General features: G+C 52.4%; 1 protein-coding gene and 1 long non-coding RNA gene across 6 annotated transcripts in view; one reads left to right on the top strand and one right to left on the bottom strand.

Annotated features, from left to right (window-relative positions):
- The window catches only part of LOC143683954 (uncharacterized), an 83,574-nt gene that overhangs the window by 41,168 nt on the left and 22,340 nt on the right, over window positions 1-20,066 (top strand). For both annotated transcript variants that reach the window (XR_013175753.1, XR_013175754.1), the window contains exon 3: window positions 10,920-11,019. This is a non-coding gene — a long non-coding RNA (uncharacterized LOC143683954). The remainder of the gene's footprint in view (window positions 1-10,919; window positions 11,020-20,066) is intronic.
- PATZ1 (POZ/BTB and AT hook containing zinc finger 1) lies at window positions 799-19,009 on the bottom strand. Of its 4 annotated transcripts, none has more exons than XM_077160508.1 (5): window positions 17,343-19,008; window positions 15,917-15,980; window positions 9,602-9,773; window positions 3,768-3,905; window positions 799-2,319 (listed from the first exon to the last, which is right to left on the bottom strand). In XM_077160508.1, exons 1-5 carry the CDS (start codon window positions 18,611-18,613, stop codon window positions 1,901-1,903), a joined length of 2,064 nt encoding a protein of 687 aa, XP_077016623.1. In that variant the 5' UTR covers window positions 18,614-19,008; the 3' UTR covers window positions 799-1,900. The 4 variants fall into 4 exon arrangements, with proteins under 4 accessions (XP_077016623.1, XP_077016624.1, XP_077016625.1 ...); XM_077160510.1 differs by having other exon boundaries at window positions 2,160-2,319; window positions 3,768-3,840; window positions 17,343-19,007; XM_077160509.1 differs by lacking the exon at window positions 3,768-3,905 and having other exon boundaries at window positions 17,343-19,007.

Genomic DNA, 20,066 nt, shown 5'->3' with positions numbered 1-20,066 from the left:
ATTTTTCTTTTCTTTCTACTTGTTTGGTTTTTTTTCCTCTTCCCTGAGATTTCTCAGAAGGCACAAAGTGCCTGTCCCCTGTTGTCCCCGACTCATGCTTCCATCAGTTTGTTCACCGTTGCCTCCTGTTTGCCATTCTCATTCCTCTTCTTCACATATGTTCACTAATAGTAAAACAACCTTTCATTTCATGTCAGGTAGACAGCACAGAATGGGGGGACGTCAAGTTGCTGACCCTCTTAGGGCCCCTTAGCCATAGGGATTTCCACCCTGCCCACATCTCTCCTCAAGGTCCCACGGCCACTGTGCTGACCCCTTCCTACTCCAGATCTTCTCTCCCAGCTCCTGTCTACATCTTCCTCCACCACCCTATCTACCTTCCTGTGGTCACTATCCCCTCACCTAGTTGCTTTTCTCCTTGTACTTATCATTATCTGAATTTATATTTAAATTTTTCTGCTTGTAGTCTGTCTCTCCCATTAAGCTCCATGAGGGTTGGAACCATGCTGGGCACACACAGTGAAGGCAACTAGTGATCAATATCTGTTGAATGAATAGATGAACGCGGTCTATTCATTTAGCGGGGACAAGCTAAATCTTCACTCATCCACCTGTCACTGCTGGTGGAGTGGGTACAATAAAAGGGAAATCCTTATCATGGAGGCTTGTCCCCTATCTGGGAAAAGAGGGCACCTGGGATCCTGCCTTCAAACCTATGCACAGGGGCAGAGATTGCCTACTCTCTGGGTCCCCAAGACCCACTTGGCTGAAAAACTGGACTCATAGGAGCAGATAGAATAATGTACTAACGTTTTTAATACAGTCTGATCAGATCAATTCACAAAATGAGGTCACCCTTGGCTTGTATAAGTGTGACACAACCAAAGTACATAGTGTCCCCACCTTCTGACTAGCCCACCATCCTAGCTCCCAACAGCACTGAAACCCCCTACACCTCTCTAACCAGACTGGCATTTTTTAAAATTTTGCATAAAACTATTTCTTCCATAGACTTAAAACAATCGACTAGCCAAGTTAATTATGGTACATCTAAACAAAGTTTAATACTAACCCTAACGTGTGACTGCAGTTTACAAAGAGCTCTGTATCACCTGGGATAGCTTTCAGTAGCAACTCACTACAACTGTTCCTAAAAAATAATAACAATAATAATAATAATTAGAGAATTAAAACCCAACAGCAAATTGAATGGTTAAAATCACAATAAGAACTGGAATTTGGGGTGAGGGTGTCCTTGATAGCCGAGCTTGTCTTAGCAGCAAAATGCTAGCCTCAGAGATAGCTCAGGAAGGTCTGTGGTCCTCCAGGCAACAGTCAAGCTCAGGGAGGCTCTTGGAGGACTCTCACCCCATGGTCCATGGGATGGTATAGGTTTCTGGCTTCCTTAAAAACAGTTGGGCTTTGTGTTGTGGAAGTGGGTGAAAACCCTACTGAAGTTTCTTTTGAGGGACATGAAAAGGGGGGATGAGGAACTGGAGAGGTGGAAGGAGACCGAAATCACTGAGGTTCTAGACTGCCTTGGGGTATGGGTTTGGGATTGGGATCACTAAGAATTGAGCACCAGGAATTCCAGCTTCTGCCCATTGGAGAAACCGAGACTGATGCTGCCTTGGAGGCCTATGTAGTGTTTTCTGCCTTCATCCCATACTCGGTCTTGCAGCTATTTCTGCAGAGCATCAGATGAGACTATTTCTAAAGACCACCGGGGTAACGGATGGTGGACAGGGAAGTCCGGGTGACAGGGTTAGGGGGCAGGGTGGAGTTAAAAATGAATAAAAATCTCTCAGCTACAGAACCCAAAGACATCATTTCCCTTCGCATTCACAGCATTTCTCAACAGTCTCCTGATGGCCACTTCTGTGGGGACATGACATCTACCTCACTTGCCCTCAGGCCCCATGGGCTGCTGGTCAACCTCAGGATCTACCAAAGATGATGCAAAAGCCGACTGAACAATCTGAAACCCGAAGGACTCAAGAAGAGACATGTTCTGCTGAGGAGAGAAGGGTGAGCCAAGGGCAGGGCCCAGGTCCCCCAGGGGACCCCCAAGGGCCCGGACATGCACCTTCTGGATGTGTTTGTTCAAGTAGGACTTGGAGCGGAAGAAACTCCCACATTCAGGGCATGGGTACTTCTTCTCCCCATCAGACTCCATTTTGTTTTTGGGGACCGCCATGTCACAGGAGAAAGAGCCATTGGTGCTCTGCTTCTCCGGTGTTTTCAGGTCGCTGGCATCTGAGAGGTCGCCGTAGGAGTCAGAGCTCTCAATCGGATCCTGATGTGAGCATTTCTGGCCTTCTACAAGAAAAACAAAATAGGGGAGGGATGAAGCCAGGCTTTGGAGATGCCCGTCCTGGAGAGGTTGTGAGGAGCCAGCTCACAGGCCTGTGGAGGGCAGCCAATTGCCAGTCATTGCCCTGGCAGAACCCACGGAGGCTTGGCTGGTCAGTCTGGGAACCTGGAGTGCCAACGGGAGCAAGAGCAGGGCCCCAAGGCCTCCAGCCTCCCTCACTGTGGACTCTTCATGCAGCTGCACATGTATCGGTCACCAACGTCTCAGCCTGCTTCGAGGAAGGGGATTCAGAGAAAGGACCTTCACTGCTTCTGCCCAGAACAAGTCAAAGATCCTCAAATGCTAGGCACTCTCTTAGGTGCTGCTGGTGGTAAAATGGCTGCTCTGATGACACTAAGGGGAGATATCAGTGGCCTTGACTCCTGCACCCAGCTAGCTCTCTCCAGCAAGGCAGAACCAGAGCTGTGAGGTCCTCAACCTGACAGACCCTATCCCACTGATGGCTCAGACAGAAGCCAAACACAAATCTACCCTCACTGCCTTTCTTCTGCCAAATCTCTTCCAGGGCTGAGGGGCTGATGCACTTAGGCCAAAAGCAACTTAGAACAACTCAGTCGGTCCAGGGAAACACCCAGGGCCCAGGAAAGACCGAGCCACAAGACAACCCTCAAGGCCCGGCCTTGCCCAGCCCACACTGGAGTCCTCTACCAATGAGTAGCTTCCTGCCTGGGTTCAGAGCACCATGCCGGGAAGGGAAGTCTGTGATGGGAGCGTGGAGCATGCCATCTCTACCATCTGCCGAGCCCTTGGCCTCATCCCCAAGGCAGCAACAGCTTGAAACACCACAGAGCAACCTGAAACAACAAATGAAGGCGGGGCCTGGGAGCTCCCTGCAAACCAACTTGAGCCAGAGACAGTAAGGTTGCTTAATTATCCCCATGCATTTCACAAACACAGAAGCCCTCCAGAAAAGTCCACTCACAGCAACCAACCTCTCCTACTGCGGGAGAAGCCAGCCCTTGGCTCCCCCTGCCCACAAGGTCAAAGGAGAAGAAAGCTTTCAAGCCACACCATCAACTCCACACCTTCCTCACAGGGCAACAGTCAATGGACAGGCATAGACCGACTCCTCATGCAGGGCTCTTCTTCCTGCCCTAGGCCCGGGGCGTCCCTGCAGGGGTCCAACTAGTAGGGGCCAGCCAAGAGCAAAGAAGGAGGGCTGGGAAAGAGGAGGCGGGGGCTGGATCTCGGCAGTGCCCTAAAAGCCTCACTTACTGCCCTGGAGTGAGATACTCACTGCAATTTTTGTCCTGGAGGCCACTGCCACTCAGATCTCTGAGCCTCCTTGAGGAGGCCAGCACCCAGCAGCCTTCCCGCCTCCCCACGCCCAGTCCAGCGCCCCCACAACACAGTCTGCGCAGAGAAGCAAAGTGCAGAGCAAGGGGTCGCTTGCCTTTGTTGCCATAGGTCCTGGCGCAGTGGAACGCTGCTCCCCCATTCGGGATGGGCTCCTGGTGCCTGGAGACCTGGGGAAGGGGAACACCGTGGTGGGTTTTAACATGGACCTTTAAGTAGGAGGCAGAGGAGAAACCTAAACAAGACAAAAGGAGATGAGATCCCGCGGCCAGCACAGAGATACCTCTCTGCTTCCCCCATGCCTCTCCTCTGGCCGCTCTGGCTAGCATTCCCAGCTCAGCTGCACCTAGGAGGGCACCCTCCTTGGCTCAAAAACAGTTGCAAGCACATGAGCCAGTTGCTTGGGATGGAGGGAGGCACTGTCCACAAGCTGGCTATTTTGCAAAGCCCACTGTGCAAGGCTAAAGTGAGGGGACTGGGACTGCCACCTAGTAGGATGGCCTGAGACCCTGCTCCTGCCAGGGCCAGAGGCCAAACGCCTCTAGGCTTACTTGGTGCCTCAATTACGGGTGATTTGAGTGGTTGTCCCAAAGCCCGAGGTCAGCTCCAAGGACTATAGCTGAAAATGTGCTTAGAAAAGTATGTGGGGCTCTAGGTCAACCATGGGGCTCCAGCCAGTAGATTGCCTACTTAAAACTTGTAAACTGGTCAACAAAGCAGACTCTGTCTCAGATAGGATGGGAGAAAAAAATGAAAGGAAGTTTTCTATCATGACGCTAACTCCCCAACTCCAAAATAAGTGGATTTAGTAACTTGTTAGACCCTTTGAAGAAAAACAAAAATAGGAAGTTATGTTAAAAGGGCATGGTCGTCTCCTTATACATGGTGGTCTTTCAGGTTCAGTTTTGGAGCATCCACCAGGTTCTCTTAAGGAAAAAGAAACAAGGATGATTTCTGCTGTCCTTAATTTTTGGGTGGGGGGAGAGGCCATCTAGCCATCTTGGAGCTACTCTAGCCTTCCCCAGATCCTGCTATCATTTGAGCCAAGGGTTATGTCATGCTGGAAAGAGATCTTGGGTCAACTTCTAGATCAGCCACGAGACTGAGGATACAGAATCAGGGCAAGAAAAAGGAATCTGACTTGGGTTTAACATGAAGGAGCTATGCCGTCAAACCCCACTCTGGTCAAGGATGAGAAAGTTCCTTCAGCAGGAACCAAAGCATTTTAGCATGAAGTAGGTCCACTTGGAGAGCCAGTGTCCTTTGATCCCATTCTGTATCTGGGTGACATATTCTCAGGTACTTTCATTCCCTTTTAAATGACACAGCTTCCAGCTGCTAAAGGGGTCAGAACCCGGGGAGTACTGTGTGATGTCTGCACAGTAATTGCTTTTTTTAAAAAAACTCTAAAATGCCACCAGAACTGTAATAAAGGTTCACCTTTAGAGAGTGCTGATGGTGTTCCAGGGCTTGGCGCCACATGTATTATTCCGTAGAATTCCCACAACCACCCTATGAGCTGGTAATTATCATTGTACCTGTTTTACAGATGAGAAAACAAGAGGCTTGGCGAGGTTAAGTAACCTGCAGTCACACACACAGATGCTACATGGCAGAGCCTGGACTACATGCCACCAGCACTTTGCCCTTCATCATGGGGCAGACTCCTTAATGGCTTGATCCTGGGCACTCGAAACCTCCCTTAGACTTTTGCGTTACCATTTACACTCATGTGTCTCTCTGCCACATGGATATGTTAGAATGAAAGCCACTGGTGGACAGGGCGCTGGCCTGTCAAAACAAACGCTGCCCTGACAGCAGCGATTGGTGGTGCTGAAAGAAAATCGAGGCCCTTCCTCTCCCAACACAGCTACTTCAAAGATGAGTTTGGACCAGATGCTGGTTTCCTGCCCTGCCTGGAAGAGTGACTGGTCTTGCACTGTGATCTAAGTGGTCTGCCAGGGGTAAATCGGCTGGGTTCTGTGTTCACATTCCAAAGAGGTAGGCTGTGGTCAGCAACGAGGAAACAAGGCTAGTGGGAAAAAGGGTCTTAGCCCTGCCACCTGGGTTGGTGCTGTGGGAAACTAAACCAGGAGGTACTGGCCACCTGACAACCAGCATAATATCAGGACCTTCTGATAATATGATGAGACAATTTTAGAAGGGATTTTTTCTTTATTTTATAGTAACCCTTCCCAATGGCATGCCAGGACAGGTCCACTGCAGTCAAAGGGGATGGGGGTAGAAATTATTATGTTTACTCCTTGTAGAGAGAGCTACTTGCTGCATTTTCCTGCAACAGTCTGACAAATACATGGCTAGGTTCTCTTAGCTCTACCCCAGCTGTAAATTGTACTGTCTATAGCAAAACCACATGGTGGGGCAGCAGAAGTGGATCATAGCTGCCACTTAAAGCCCAGAATTTAAACACAGAACAACTCAGCAGCCAAGTGTTTAGATGAAACAGAAGCGGAGCTTCTGAGAAGAACGTTTCTTTGAAGCCAAAGATTAGCTGGAATTCTAAACTCACCTATCCATTAACCACTGATTAACCAAAAACCAGAGGGGCAGCCCGATCAGGCATCAGAATGATGAAAACACTGAGCACACATGTAGCTGCTGCTACAGCTGACAAACCACCCTCCCTCTCACTCTGGAGACAAACAGACCCCTCTAACTCCATGGACTCCTAGAACAGAATTCTTGGAGGGACTGACTCACCAGCCCGCTAAGGCACCTGGAATTGATTACCAAAAGGCAGGTTGCATTTTCTAGCCTGGTGTGCTGCAGTTTACACTCCAGAAGCAAAACTTCCTTTGGAAGGTTCTACATCCACACAAGAGTCAAGAGACTGCTCTCTCCTTGTCTGAACACTGGCAAAAAGTAGGTTCTTGCCTACTCAGTCCAGGAAGTAACAGGCTGTTCCCTGCATCCATATTTGGTATTGGTTGCAACGTATGTGTTTACCTCTGAATGGGAAAAATATTTCCTCTACTTCTGAAGCAATGTTTGAATTCAAACATTTGCCAAAGGCAGATTTCCCAATGAGCTACCCCTACTGCCCATATCAGCACATATACGTACAAACAAAGACCCTGCCTCAAAATTATTTTTTTAAAAAAAGAAGAAAATCATGGTGCTCTACTCTCCTTACCAATACTCAACTCAAATAATTTCCTCAACTTGAAAATGAGGGAATGAGCTTGTCTAGCCCTAACACTCCCTCCACTGTAACTCATCTTCCTCTACAAAACCATGTATTGATATGTCTCTGGAACAAAGACAAGGTCATCTGTCTCATAAACTTGCATCTGACTCAAGTGTGCTGCTTTAAGTGCCTCCCCTCTTTCCCATTCTTCACGGCCAGGAATTGTTTTGTGACAAAGGCTGAAAAAGGGAGACCCTTGGGTAGCTAAGGTGCTCATTTAAGAATTGTCGGGATTGAAAGCGCTCAGAGGGTACTCTGAGGTTCGCCTGACCCAACCTCAACCGTTCTTATCAACCGGCTGACATTTAGCCTGTGACTGGACCCTTGCAAAGATAAGAATTTTCATTCATTTCTTTCATCTGTCTGACTACTCCTATATTCATAGCAGCAGGCAAGGCAAAGGACGACGCAGAGCTCTCTGCATTCTGATTCCATTGTCTTGATGTTCTTGGTGTCCAGAAAGAACCTTATCCTCTTCCTAGAAAAACTGCCTTCCTCCTTTTTTTTGTTTTTGGCCTCTTCCTATTTCTACCCAAGGAATGAGTCCAGAAGTAGACTTCTGTTCTCTTCTGATAAAGACCACAGTTGTTTTGCCTTCCTTCTGAGAATCCAGGGTGGGTTGAACCGAGCCCTCTCTTGGAGGAATGGGACTTCTCACTCTGATTCTGGGACCCAAAGGTGTTTAGCCTGGGATTCAGATCTAGTCTTGGATTTCCTAAGAAAAGCTGGGCTCTTGTTTTACTCTTCTAGAACCCCACCCCAGTCATTATTCTGTGGCTGTTTCCCAAGTCCTTTTTTCCAGCCCCAGGGGAAAAAAAACCTTGACATGCAATAGTTGTTGGTTTTGCCACATCACCTGTCTCCTCACTGGCTGACTTTCCCTCCTGTTCTCAGCTCTTCTTTCTTTCTGGGCAGGGCTCACCAGGGTTTTGTATCTGCCATCCAGTTTTTACCTCACTCTGCAATCTGGACAGGGCTTTCTGAATTTTATCATTAGCAGCCTTCTCCATGCTCATTGGTTTCCAGCCTCTGGTCTCTTACCCCGATTCTCAGGCTAAGAACTGCAATGCTAGAAACTTGAACAACAGTTGCGGATGGCATGCTTCAGCGGGTTTAGAATTATTTGGGGGCTCTGTCAGGAAACCACCTTTTTCTAGGGCTAGGATAGCCCACAAGTCAGTCAGCCACAGCCTGAAAACTCTCTGCACACAGAGCTCCACTGCTGGCCACCACCTCAAGGAAGTTCCTGTTAGAAATCTGCTCTGCTGACACATCAGAAGTTTTCATTTCCTCCTCCCACTTTCACAGCAGATTTCCTGGTGGTGCAAAGACAGGGTAATACTGATATCCAGAGGCCTTCAAGGCACACCCCAGTCATGGGACCAGCTCCCAGGCACCAGCTCCCAGGGCACCACGAACACCCAGCTTATTCAGCAGTCGCCCACCACCAGGGGGGACCTCAAGGCACAAAGAGACAGCGTAAGCACCCAGGATTCCAACAGGGAATACACTGTGTTGTGCCTGGTCCCAACCAGAATATCTTTCCTAGCTCCATTACAAAGTATAAAAGATGGGGCCTCCAAAGTATACAGTTCCTCATTGGGTTCAAAGAATTTTCACCTACCTCATCTCCCAGGATCTTCACTATAACCCTATGAGGTGGGCAAGGGCGCTGTTCTTAACACCACTGGAGAGATGAAAACTGAGGCTTAGAGAGGGGAAGGGAAAGTTCAAGGTCCACATAGTAAGGCGGTGGAGGGAGAGGCTGGAACTAAACCCTGGGTGCCCTTACTCTTATTCAGTGCTCAACCCACTAAGCCACAACCCAGACTTCCAGAAACATGGGGACGAAAGGGTCCCAGGAAATGAGGAATTCCCAACAACACTCCCACCTGGCCAAAGCAAGCACATCATGCAGAAGCATCCTTACACTCACAACAGACAGCTGTCTGGACTTCCTTCAGCACAGGTATGACGCAAACCTCTTCCACTAACTGTGCTTACAAAGCACAAACCTCCAGCCCTTCCAACAGCCAATAAGACCTAGCAGAACCTCAGAAATAGACCTGACCCCACTCAACACAACAACAGTGCCAACAAGTTCAGACACACTGGCTAGGCAGACCTTGTCTTCAAGCACGCTGACCTGTTCAGAGCACCTTCTACTTCTCTCATCAAGGCCACAACTTAGCTGAGTTTGGGCTATTTACTGACCACTATAAAGTTTCTGCCCCTTTTTCATTTCCAGATTCAATCTCCTTCCCTGGCTGCTGAATTTCATGTATTGGTAAATTAGCCAGCAAAATTTCTCAAGCAGGATCCCTTTTCATCCCACCTCTTGGGGACCTAATGAGTCCCCCACTGATCTAAGTAGTTCAGTGGTGTCTACAAAATGTAACCATCCTGCCACCTGAACAGCAGGCATTTTGTGAGCCCAAGCTTGGGAACAATACTTTCTCCTCCTTCTGTTCCCACCAGCAGGTCTCCTGGGACTTCCCAGTCCAAGCAGCCCAAGCTTCTTGGGAAGGAAGGATTGGAAAAGAGCTAGCTGGGAGCTGAAGGCAGACCAAAAGCTAGTGGTTAGAAGGCATTTATTGTTCAGTGAGAAGGAAGAACCACGCAGAGAGGATGAAATCTGAAGGCAGGGTGGTCAAGACACCTGTAGGCCTCCCACACAAGCTCAGGCCCATCCTCTGGAAGTGAGGAAATAGCAAGGAGATTACCTCGGTTACAGATACTGCAGAAGTTGCTGGGCCCCTCGCTGTGCTTCTTCAGGTGGTCTGCCATGTACGCTGCCCGCAAGTACTTCCCACACACCTGGCAAGGTACCTTGTCTTCATGACAGGCCAGGTGGGAGCGTAGCCGGTCTCGGGTGGCAAATGACGCATTACAGGTCTGAGAACAGAAAGGAAAATAGAATGAGGTGAAAGCCAGAATTCTGCACTTGTCTTCCCACCAAGCATACACAGTGTTGTCACATGGCCATGACTCCCTTTATAAAGAAAGCTTTAGAGGTTGGACCAGGCTCTCTACTCAGAATGCCAAGTGGTCAGTTGCTCTTACTTCACACAATGTCTCCTTGTGGGACATCTGAATTGGAATTACTGGTTCCAAATGGTGTATCACCAACATGCCCAGAGCATGGCCAACTGTGTTGTATATGCCTGTTTAAAATGAGTCTGGTAGTTTTTCATTCTTAAACTAAAAATTGACTTTAGTTACATTGGCTATAAGTGAATCTATGGATGGAATTACTTATATATAAACAGTCCAGACTCCCTGTTTCCTATCCCTGGGTTTCCCTACTCACTTTACAAAAAGAATTCAATTTATTTACTTTATTCAAAAGTGATGTTAAGTCTTAGCCACAGGCAAATGGAGAGGAAAGGCAAGACAAAGCTCAGAAGGAACTCTCATAATACTCTCAAGAGTTTGTATGAAAAAGAAGCCCATAAAATGTAAGTGTCAATTCTGCTAATGTGAGAATTAGTAAAGAAAATGAGGGCCAGAGGCTCCAGGAGCATTTGTGAAACAAGTTTGGGGGAGCTTGAGGCAATAAATAACAAGGGCAATGATACCACCTTGCGCTAAGCAGGCACCGTTTTGGAGGCACTTAACTTATGCAATCCATCCTTACAGCAGCCCTCTGAGGCAGGCGGTGCTATAACCCTTCAGGAAAGCATGGCCACAGAAAGCTGAGGTGTGAACACTGAGTCACAGCCAGGCCACAGGGACTGACGATTCAGGACCAGCCCCTGGGAGGGCAGGTCACTTGGCATTTCCCATACCTGAGGACCTGACTCGGCATCACACACTCATTTTCCTCCAACTCCCTTTCCTCTGCTGGGGCTTGCAAGGGGACCCCAGCCTTAAGATCATGGGAGAGGTGAATCCCGTGGCTTTCAAGTTATATTGGTTGTGTAGAGGTATTTCTGGGGCTCTGGTAAAGTTTGACTCCCTTTTTTCTTTCTTTCTCTGTGTGTATGTTTGTGCTTTTTAAAAACTGTTAGAGAAAGCAACATTCCTCTTTGTGTGTTACAGACTGAATCTGAACCCACGAAAGAGCTGTTAACTTGCTAGAATGGAGCAGTTCCTAGTCTCTGCTTAATGGAAGTGTATCCTGAGATCCTGACATCTCAAGGTAAGCATCTGAACACTGCCATCACTTACAAACGTTTCTCTCCATACAATCAAAGTGAAGACAGGCATGCGATGCTGTGGTGGTAAAAGATACCACCGTGAATACCCCCGTTCCTACCCCCACTCCAAACGTCTGCATTGACTTATTCTCGGTGATTTGACTTTTTAAGTAAATGTTACAAATGTGAACAGAACAATTTATACCAATGAAATCCCACTTTTATCAGTTTCTTCTTTTTACAAATGAGGAAGCTAAGTTTAGAAAATGACTTGCCCAAAGCACACAGACTCACCTACTACCAAAAGTAGCAGACTAAAAAACCCTCACTGTTGCCAGGCCATTCTTCTACCAATCCTCCCAGCTATCCTTACATATTCTTATCTTCCTCAATCTAAAGATGGGCCAACTGAGGCCCTGAAAGAATACAGGACAACTAGAATGTAAAATCAACCCCTGTGCTCTTGCCATCTCTAAATACAGTAGAGGTAGCTTCTGGTGAGGGAGCACAATGTACTTGGTAGCCTTACAACAGCAGCCAAGGATTCCCCAATAGGGAAAGGTGCTAGAATTTGTGCAGGGAAGCTGCCACTTAGGTAACTCAGAAAGCATCGTGGACAATTGGCCTCGTGGCCACAGAGGGACCCCACCCATGAGCCACAGTGGAGAAAAACCCTGACTCTTCCACCCTGCCCATCACCCTGTTAAGCCCTGTTAAGGGCTGTTGTAAACCCTAATTTGCCTGGCTTCACAAGCCAGTGTCACCCAAGGACCACTCCTCCAACTGCCAGAGGGAGTGTGTCCAACGCCAAACATGGATCAGGTGTAAGTAAACCGGGCTGCAATGACACATTCAGGATTCCCTTTTCCACAGTCCCTGGGAGAGGGAGACATTACAGGGGTGTGAAAGAGATGCCTGCTTACTCTGGCCAAACTTCTTTTGGAATCTACCCCTCAAAAGGCTCCACCTGTCATGCTCTGCTACCTGAAGATGATGGACAGCTAAACCTCAGTTATCCACAAGTGAATTATCCATTTTGGGAATTAGTTGAGCAAAATTAAAATCTGAGACTGGGCTGGTTTACCCTACCGCTTCCTCCATCAATCATCTTTCAAGCAATGAAAGCTAACTTTAGCCTGAGCAAACATAATTAAGAATGTAAATCTGCTGCAGAGGAAAAAAACAAAATTAAACTAAACTAAACTAAAAACAAAAACTCTCTCTGCTACAAAGACAAGCTAAAGTGATCTTTGAACTCTCTCTGCTACAAAGACAAGCTAAAGTGATCTTTGGCATCTCTGTGCCAACACTGGCCCTCTGTGCTGGAGCCCTCAAGGTTCCCAGGCAAATCTGAATCTATACCTGCAAGAACTTCAGACAATGCAAGTCATGAGAGATCCTGGTCACACAACCCAAGAGAGAAGGGACAAAGAGAGGTGGCTGAGACAGATGTCGAAGAAAGGAATACCCAGAACTTCCAGGCTGGGACCACTCAGGAGAAAAGCACACCCTGTTCTGGAGACAGGGAGAAGACAGGGGGACCCTATGGGGAGGAAGTGTGCCAGTGATTCGATGCTCTGATCGCGCATGGTGCTTGGAGTCTGCTCAGAGCCCTGTGCGTAGGCAACCATGCCCTTGTCAGGAAGTACATCTGCCAGGTCCTAGCCAGCCACGCTCCCTCTTCCCCAGCCAGTTTCTCCCATCCTACTTTTCCTTCAGGATTGAGCAGCTCAGGAATGGGGCCCAGACACTTACCAGGGACACTAATAAACACCCCACCTTTGGTGGCATTTGAAGCCTGGGGGTGTCTTAGACAGCCTTTCCTTTCCCCACAGCCATGAAAAAGTCTAACAGGCAGTACATGCAGTTCCAGCTCCACGGACCTTGCTGGTCATCATTGTGACGGTTCCAGCACTCATTCCCAGCCTCCATTCATTCCGTCTCTAGTGAGCTCTCCCTCTACCCCAAACCACCACAACCAACCTGCAAACTGGGGCCACTGGAAGTAGTGGGCAAGTTCTGAGCTGCTCTGGCGGGGGGAAACATTCCAGCCCATGAGCTCAGAAACCCAGCAGTGCCCGGGGCATCTGGGCAGGCCACCAGCCAGTTAAGGAGGCTCAGGTCAAACTCTGAGAAGAGAATTGTGTGTCACTGCCATGTCCAAGGTTTGCTGTCCCTAAATTTGGATGGCCTTTTCACTCAAGATGTGGCACCAGGCTGTGTAATGAGCCCCTTTCATCCCCCACACTAAATGTCCATGCAGTATCAGGAGAGGCCAAGAGGTACTGCCTGTGTCCAGCTTTGCCAGGGGCCCAAAGAACCAACTCCCAGCAAGCTGTCTCTTCATCCCTGATGCTTTCAGAATACCGCACCATGCCAAACAGATGCCATTTCTGTTGAACCAAGCCTAGGCACCACCTGGCTGGCCACCCAAGAGCAGGAGAGCCAGCATATCTTCGCCTGCTGGGTCGTCAAGGGAGTTCTGACTACAGGGCTGGAGGCCAGCAGGTCTGTGAGAGTGTGTAGTGGAAGGGAGGGGCAGAAGCAGGCTCGTACACCAAGGGATAACAATGCCAGTGTTATGACACAGACCAAGGACAAAACACACAAAGCCTCGAATGTTAGAATGAAAACTTTTATCATCACTCCTGAACTCCCCGCAGAGCCTGCGAGGGCTAAAGGGCACACCAGTGGGATCTGAGGGGATCTACATCTGCATTACTGCCCCCCAAAGCCATATATTGGGGTGTCCCTATATAAAGCTACTGGTTAGTCTAGTTCCTGAGCAGACCTGCTAATAAAATAAACCTCAAAAACACAAAGTCTAAATCACTAGCCAGAAATAAAAGCAGGACCCATCTGAGTGGGAAGGGAAGACAGGCTCACCCCAGCTGGAGCCAGTCTCTCTGGAGCCAGATTCACTCTCAGAGTCGGGGGAGAGGTGGCCAGGCCTATTCTAGAAACCCACCTCTTATGGGAGGTGGTATCAAGGGAGGGGAAGCAGGTAAGCCATTAGCTTAGTTCCCAGAAAAGCACCAACTTCTAAAATCAACCATGAAAGGACCGATGCCCTGGGGTACCATCTGTTAAAGGGTGAGAGGGGGTGGAGACAATAGAGCCCAGAAAGAAACCTGTAAACTGTGTGGGGACCCAGAAAGGAGCTCTTTCTGGGAGCCCTGAGCTGGGAAAGAACCCAAATCATCCAGGGAGAAACTGGGCATGGGGGACAGAGTTTACCCTGCTGGCCTTTCCCAAAAGCAGGGGTCTCAGGCCAACTGCCATTCCTGTACCCCTCTATAGGAAACACTCTCGGGGTGGCCCAGGCTAGCCTACAGGCCACTGGGTAAAGGCCCGGCCGCCCTCTGGGGCGGTCCAGCCCTGCCTCAGATATCCTGGTGGGGCTGGGCAGAAGAGAGCGTTGCTGGAGTGTGCCGGGCCCAGGTTTTCAAGGGCTGGGAATGGTTTTTTTAGAGAAAGGGAAAAGGCGGTGTCAGGAACCGAATGGGACGACCTCCACAAAGCAGGCTGGGCAAAGTCCCATGATGGCAGGTCGCTAGGAAGAGGTTCCAGGGGCGGCAGGCCGCTGCTGCTCCCAACCCACACCTGGAAAAAGGGCAGAGAGTGCAAGTTACCCTCCCAGGCCACAGGGCACACCCCCACTGCCCTCTGGGCTCCTCCTATTCTGCCCGGGCTGCTCAGCACAAACTACCTGGGAGAGTCAGAATGTGCTCCGTGATGAGAGAGAAAGAGAGAAAGAAGGCAGCGAGGCCAAGAGAGATCCCAGCTGGCCCACCCCTGGGTCATCCTGTCCTTTTCTCATCCTCCTGGCCTGGCATCTGTGAACACTGTCCACACCTGGCCCCTGGGGGCTCTCTGCCTTACCTACAGCACATCCATCCTTGTCCACAGGTTGCCCAGAACACTTCCCCCATTCCACCAAGGGGACAAGAGAAGCAGGTTACCCTACAGGGGTTATGGTGAGCTCCCCACAACCCCATCTGTCTCCCCTTCAGATGGTGGGAACTGGGCATGGGGGAGGAGAGAGAACCGAGGAGAAGATAAAGGCATGTTTGCCATCCACATCAGGAATGCTCAGTAGCCAGGAGAAGAAACTCAAATTTTCTGGGTGCCAGCAGAGTCCCCAGATATCGTTCAAGCAGACAAACCATAGGTGAGAATCTGGCCCAGCCTTCCCTATCTGCTGCTACCCAAAGAGCCTGCAAGCAGAGGAGCCCTCCTTGCGCCCTAGTCTTCCAGAAATTTCAGCTGTTATACACATGGCTCGGGATGGGTTAAACAGGGGCCAGTGCTCAGTGAAGGGAACCCCCCCCTACTCCTTACCTCTTATGTCCCCCACTACCTTTTATGCCCTTACTTGAGGGAACCCAGAGGGGCTGCCAACTCAGGTCAGCCCACCTGGCAGACAAGGGAGGTGGCTAACACTAACAGTGTCGAGGTGTTGCCTGGACCGAATGCCGAGAGCCCTTTAATGATCCTTCTCTCCCACTGTGGGTCCCTGCAAATTGCTGGGGATGGGGAGTCAGGACCAGTGGGGAACCAGTGCCCCCACGACGATATTTGTGGTACGCAGCCCACCATCTAAGGGAGCCGGCAAACACCAGGAGAGGAAAGCCAAGCAACAGAGTGAAGATGGGGTGGGAACCAGGACTGAGCCACCAGGAAGGCAGGAACATCAGCAGGGGATGGGGGTAAGGAGGTGGGGGCTGGGATGAAGAACAAAGGACGAGAGCAGACGGAGGATGGAGGGACAGAGGGGAGGTGTGCAAAGCGGTGGTCAGTCAGCCGGTCCCTGGCACACACATCAGCTCACTCATGGCCGCAGCTGCCAGAAGAGCAGCATCCTCCTTGAGCCCATCTCTGCCCTAGCCCAGCCCCTACCTGACACTTGTGAGGCCGCTCAGAAGTGTGCACCTGCTTGATATGTCCATTCAAGTGATCAGGCCTAGAAAACACAGAACCGAAAGAGACTTTAAAACAAGACCTTGAAAGATGATGCCACAAACTTGGCCAGAACACTACCCCCAACCCATCCGACGGACACTGCCAAAGAGGACTACCTCTCCCCAACCCCAGCAGGAGAAAGACTTGTCATCACCCAGCCCTTGCTGCTGTAGGCCCAGGCTTCTCCATTCTGGTTTTCTCTAGAGGGGGAAGGGAGGCGAGCATTTGTCTCTGGCTTTAGCTACCCACTGCCCCCACCCCCCCGATCTCCCCCCACTAGAAACTCAATGATTTCTGGGACCAGAGGAGGCGGCTTTAGAATGAGACCTGCAGCCTTTTCGGGAGGGGGTGTGTGTGATTCATTGTCCAGACTAAAGCCCCTTAGAGACTCAGTGTTCCCTTCCCCCACCCTCTCCTGCCTAAGCAGCCAATGAATGTCACCAGGATGGAATTCAGTCCCCAGAGGCCTAGCGATGGAGCTTTAAGTCCCCAGCTGGGCTGGTAAACCAGATGCCCGCCTGAGCAGGTGGGCAGGGGCTGCTTGACCGGTAAGACTGGTTCCTGACTGGGGCCCCTCTGAGGGAGTTCGCCATCCTTAGGTTCACTTCACACAAGCTCTTCAATATCCAGGCAAGTTAAAACCAGCCTTTTATTCTGAATATTCTCTAAGAGAAAAACAAAACAACCTTCTGCTCCCAGAAGTCCTCAGTTCCCTACCACTAGAAAATAAATATAAAAAGCAATCGTGCGCCCTTTTCCCTCATGTCCTGAAAGCATAAAGGCTGGGGGTTCAGTGAGACACTGGAGCTGCTAGGTCAGAGCAGATCAGATTTACTGTTGAGGCTCTGGGTGCCAAGCTCTTTGCCCTGAAACTCCAGGGGCTGTAAGCCGCAAAGCTGAAGTCTCCCAATCTGGGATCACAAATGCTCTGTGGTGGGCGCTTGATGCCACAGTTGTGTAAAAGTCCCAGATGCACTTGTTCCAGTCCCTCCCTCAGCAGCCATTCAAGCGGGGAAAGTCGCAGGAGGAGCCCAGCCTCCCGCCCCCAGAGAGGGCCCCAAGCCTGGTGCCAGAAACACAAAGGGAGCCCAGGGAGAAGAATGGCGAGGCCCAGTGGTTGTGGCCTGAGGAATCCGGCCCCTTCCTACAGGCCTCAAGGAGGCCAGACAGTGAGACACGCCTAGAGAACTTCCCTGAGGTTCTTGGCGGCACCATTCCAAAATCTAGACCCTTAAAACACCCTCCCTGATGTGGCCCTGTGAGGTCAAGTGACCACCCCACAAGTCCACACCCCCAGACGGTGGCAAGGAGCTGCCCCATGAATCAGGAAGAGGAAGAAAAGGGGGGGCGTAATTGTCCTCACCTGGAGAAGCCTTTCCCACAGCTCTGGCAGATGTAGGGCTTGCCCACGGACCCATCGTGGGACCGCACGTGGTAGGACATACGGTCTTTTCTCTTGAACCGCAGTCCGCACACAGGGCAGGAGTAGGGCTTCTCCCCGGAGTGAGAGAGCTTGTGCCGGTTGAGATGGTACACGTCACGGAAAATCTTGCCACAGATCTCACAAGCAACCTGCTTCCTGGTCCGGCTCCTCTTGCGGGGGCCATCAGGGTCCTCAGAGATGGGTAGCCCATTCTCGCCCAGCCTCGGAGGAGGAAGGTCGATGTAGCCCAGCTGGAGGCTAGTGACACCGTGCTGGGCCTCATGCTGCCGGAGCCGGTTGGCATCAGTGAACACCTTCCCACACAGCCCGCACGGAAGGATGCCTGCCTCCCTCAGGCCCCCTGGGGACCCAAACATTGAGTCCAGCAGGTTAGCCTTCCTTGGGCGGCCCCTGCCTCGCTTGCCAGTCAGGGGAGGGGCACTGGATGCCACATTGGGGAATGGGGAAGTCAGCAGTTGGGGGGACAGGGGTCCAGCCACCATGGGCAAGCGATCCACCCCAGGTAACACTGGCAGGGAAGCTTGGCTCGCAATTGCTGCACCCGCTGCCCGGGTTGCCTCCTCCTCTGGCTGCATGCTGCCTGCGATGCCATTGCTGTTAGCTGCCAGGGCCGCCCCGTTGGTCATGTCCAAAGGGAAGCCCAAGTCCGAGGTCCCAGGGGGGCGAAAGAGCATGATGTCAGCCCGGGCAGGGGGTACCAAGATCTGTACATTGGACTGTTTGATGACTTCCTGGCAGATCTCGATGACCGACCTCATCAGCAGGAACCTGGCGGCCGTCATGAGCTCGGGGAAGCTCTCCAAGCGTACCACTATACGGGACGTGTAGGCAAAGTCCAGGATATCCCCAAACACCTTGGAGCTGATGGTATGCATCTCCAACTCTCGGCTGCCCCCGGCTCCACTGCCTGGGGCCGCCGCCGCGCCCCCCACGTCGGCCGGACCCCCGTCCGCAGCTCCGCCATCGCCCAACTGGGCACTGAACACAGACTCAAAGTACTCGCTGCAGGCGGCCAGCACGGCTCGGTGCGCTGGGAAACTCTCGTCACCCACCCGCAGGAGCACGTCGCAGAAGCGCCCGCCGTTTTTGCGCTGCTGATTCAGGTTGTGCAGCATCTCCGTGCTGTGCCTGCTCACCTGGTAGGTGTAGCAGCCCGAAGGGCCGCAGGAAGCGTCGTTCACCCGCTCCATGGCCGCTGCCCCCTCCCCACTGGTCGGGCCGCGGCACCTGCCCGCCCCCCCTCCCTTCCCCGAGGCAGAGAGAAACGGGACGCGGCGGACGTCTCTACACTCCCCACACGTGCTGGCCTGGGGCTCTGTGGTCTCGCAGGTGCGCCGAGCGCACACGCCCCCTAACCGGATCGGACTGTCTAGACGGCGGGGTGAGCCACTCCCCACATAGCCGCCCCCACCTCCCGCTGGTTCGCACGCTCTTTTCTCTTCCCGGCCGCCCGCCTCCCTCCCCTTTTCGGTCTACCTTCCAGGGGTTACGCGAGCGAAGAGGTGCGCCCCTCCGGCAAACGCGCCTGCCACCTCCCCTCCCGCCCGCCAGGCGGCGCCGGCGCGCAGCCAAGAGGGGCGCGCGCGCGCAGAGAAGAGAAGGAGGGGTCCGCCGCGCAAGCGCGCGCGCGCGTTCCGCGGCTTTTCCCGGGCCTGCTGGGGGCGCGCGCTGCGTCCCCTGCAAAGCGCAAGCCGGGGCGGGGGCGCCGGAGCGGAGGAAACAAAAGGCGAAGGCGGCCGGGAGCGCGTGGGGACCGCGGCGCAGACCGGGTTCGGAAGCCCTGTGGCTGTGGAGGCGGCGGCGGCTGGAGCGGGCGGGAGGCGGCGACGGCGGCGGCGGGGTGGGCCCTTCCCCGGGCCGGCGAAGGCGGCGGCGGAGCGGCGGCGCTGCGGCCCCGGGCTCCGTGTGTTCGGAGCGGAGGAAAGATGGCAGCGGCTGCACTTCCTCTTGCACTTTCACCCCTGGGGGGAGGAGAAGGAGGGGGCGATACCAACAACACCCCCCCTCACGCTTGCAGGAAAAAAAAAAAAAAGAAGAAGAAAAACGGAGAGCTCGGCGTGGGGGCCCCCGGCGCCCCCGGCCCTGCACGTGTACGCCCGGATCCCTGGCCCGCGCCGCCCCGCGCTGCAAACTTTCCACTTTCTTTGTGCGGAGCGCCCCCCCCCCCCCCTTACCCAGCCGAGGATGCACGTCCCCCCTTCCCTATTTATGCACCCCCCCCGCAGCTCCGCTCCCCCCGCTTCCTGCCCCCCCTCCCCACTCCCCAGCTCCGCCAATGCTAGAGCAGATTGAGCCCCCGTCCGGCCCCTGCCTCCCCACCCCGCCCGCGGGGCCGGGGGCTGCAATCCCAGCCCCCCCGGGCTAATGCAAACGAAGCGCAGAGCCAGCAAACCAGCTCCCACTGCCCCTCCCCTCCCCGTCGAGAGTGGCGGCTAGCGGCCGAAGCGAGGGGGTGGGAAGCCGGGGGTGCAAATCCGGTCGCCCCAGCCTGCTATGCGCACCCTCCAGCCAAACGGGCGTCGGGCACCCCTCGGAGCCCTTTCCTGATGGGCGATATCCCCAGAAATCGCCCGCGACCGGCTACTCGCTCCCAACTCCAAAGAGGGCCCGGGGTCCTGGCTAGGGTAGGCCGAACCGAAGGGG

This window comes from Tamandua tetradactyla, chromosome 5 (genome assembly GCF_023851605.1).
Source record: "Tamandua tetradactyla isolate mTamTet1 chromosome 5, mTamTet1.pri, whole genome shotgun sequence".
NCBI classification, from domain to species: domain Eukaryota; kingdom Metazoa; phylum Chordata; class Mammalia; order Pilosa; family Myrmecophagidae; genus Tamandua; species Tamandua tetradactyla.
This window is presented reverse-complemented; position numbering and strand designations above follow the sequence as displayed.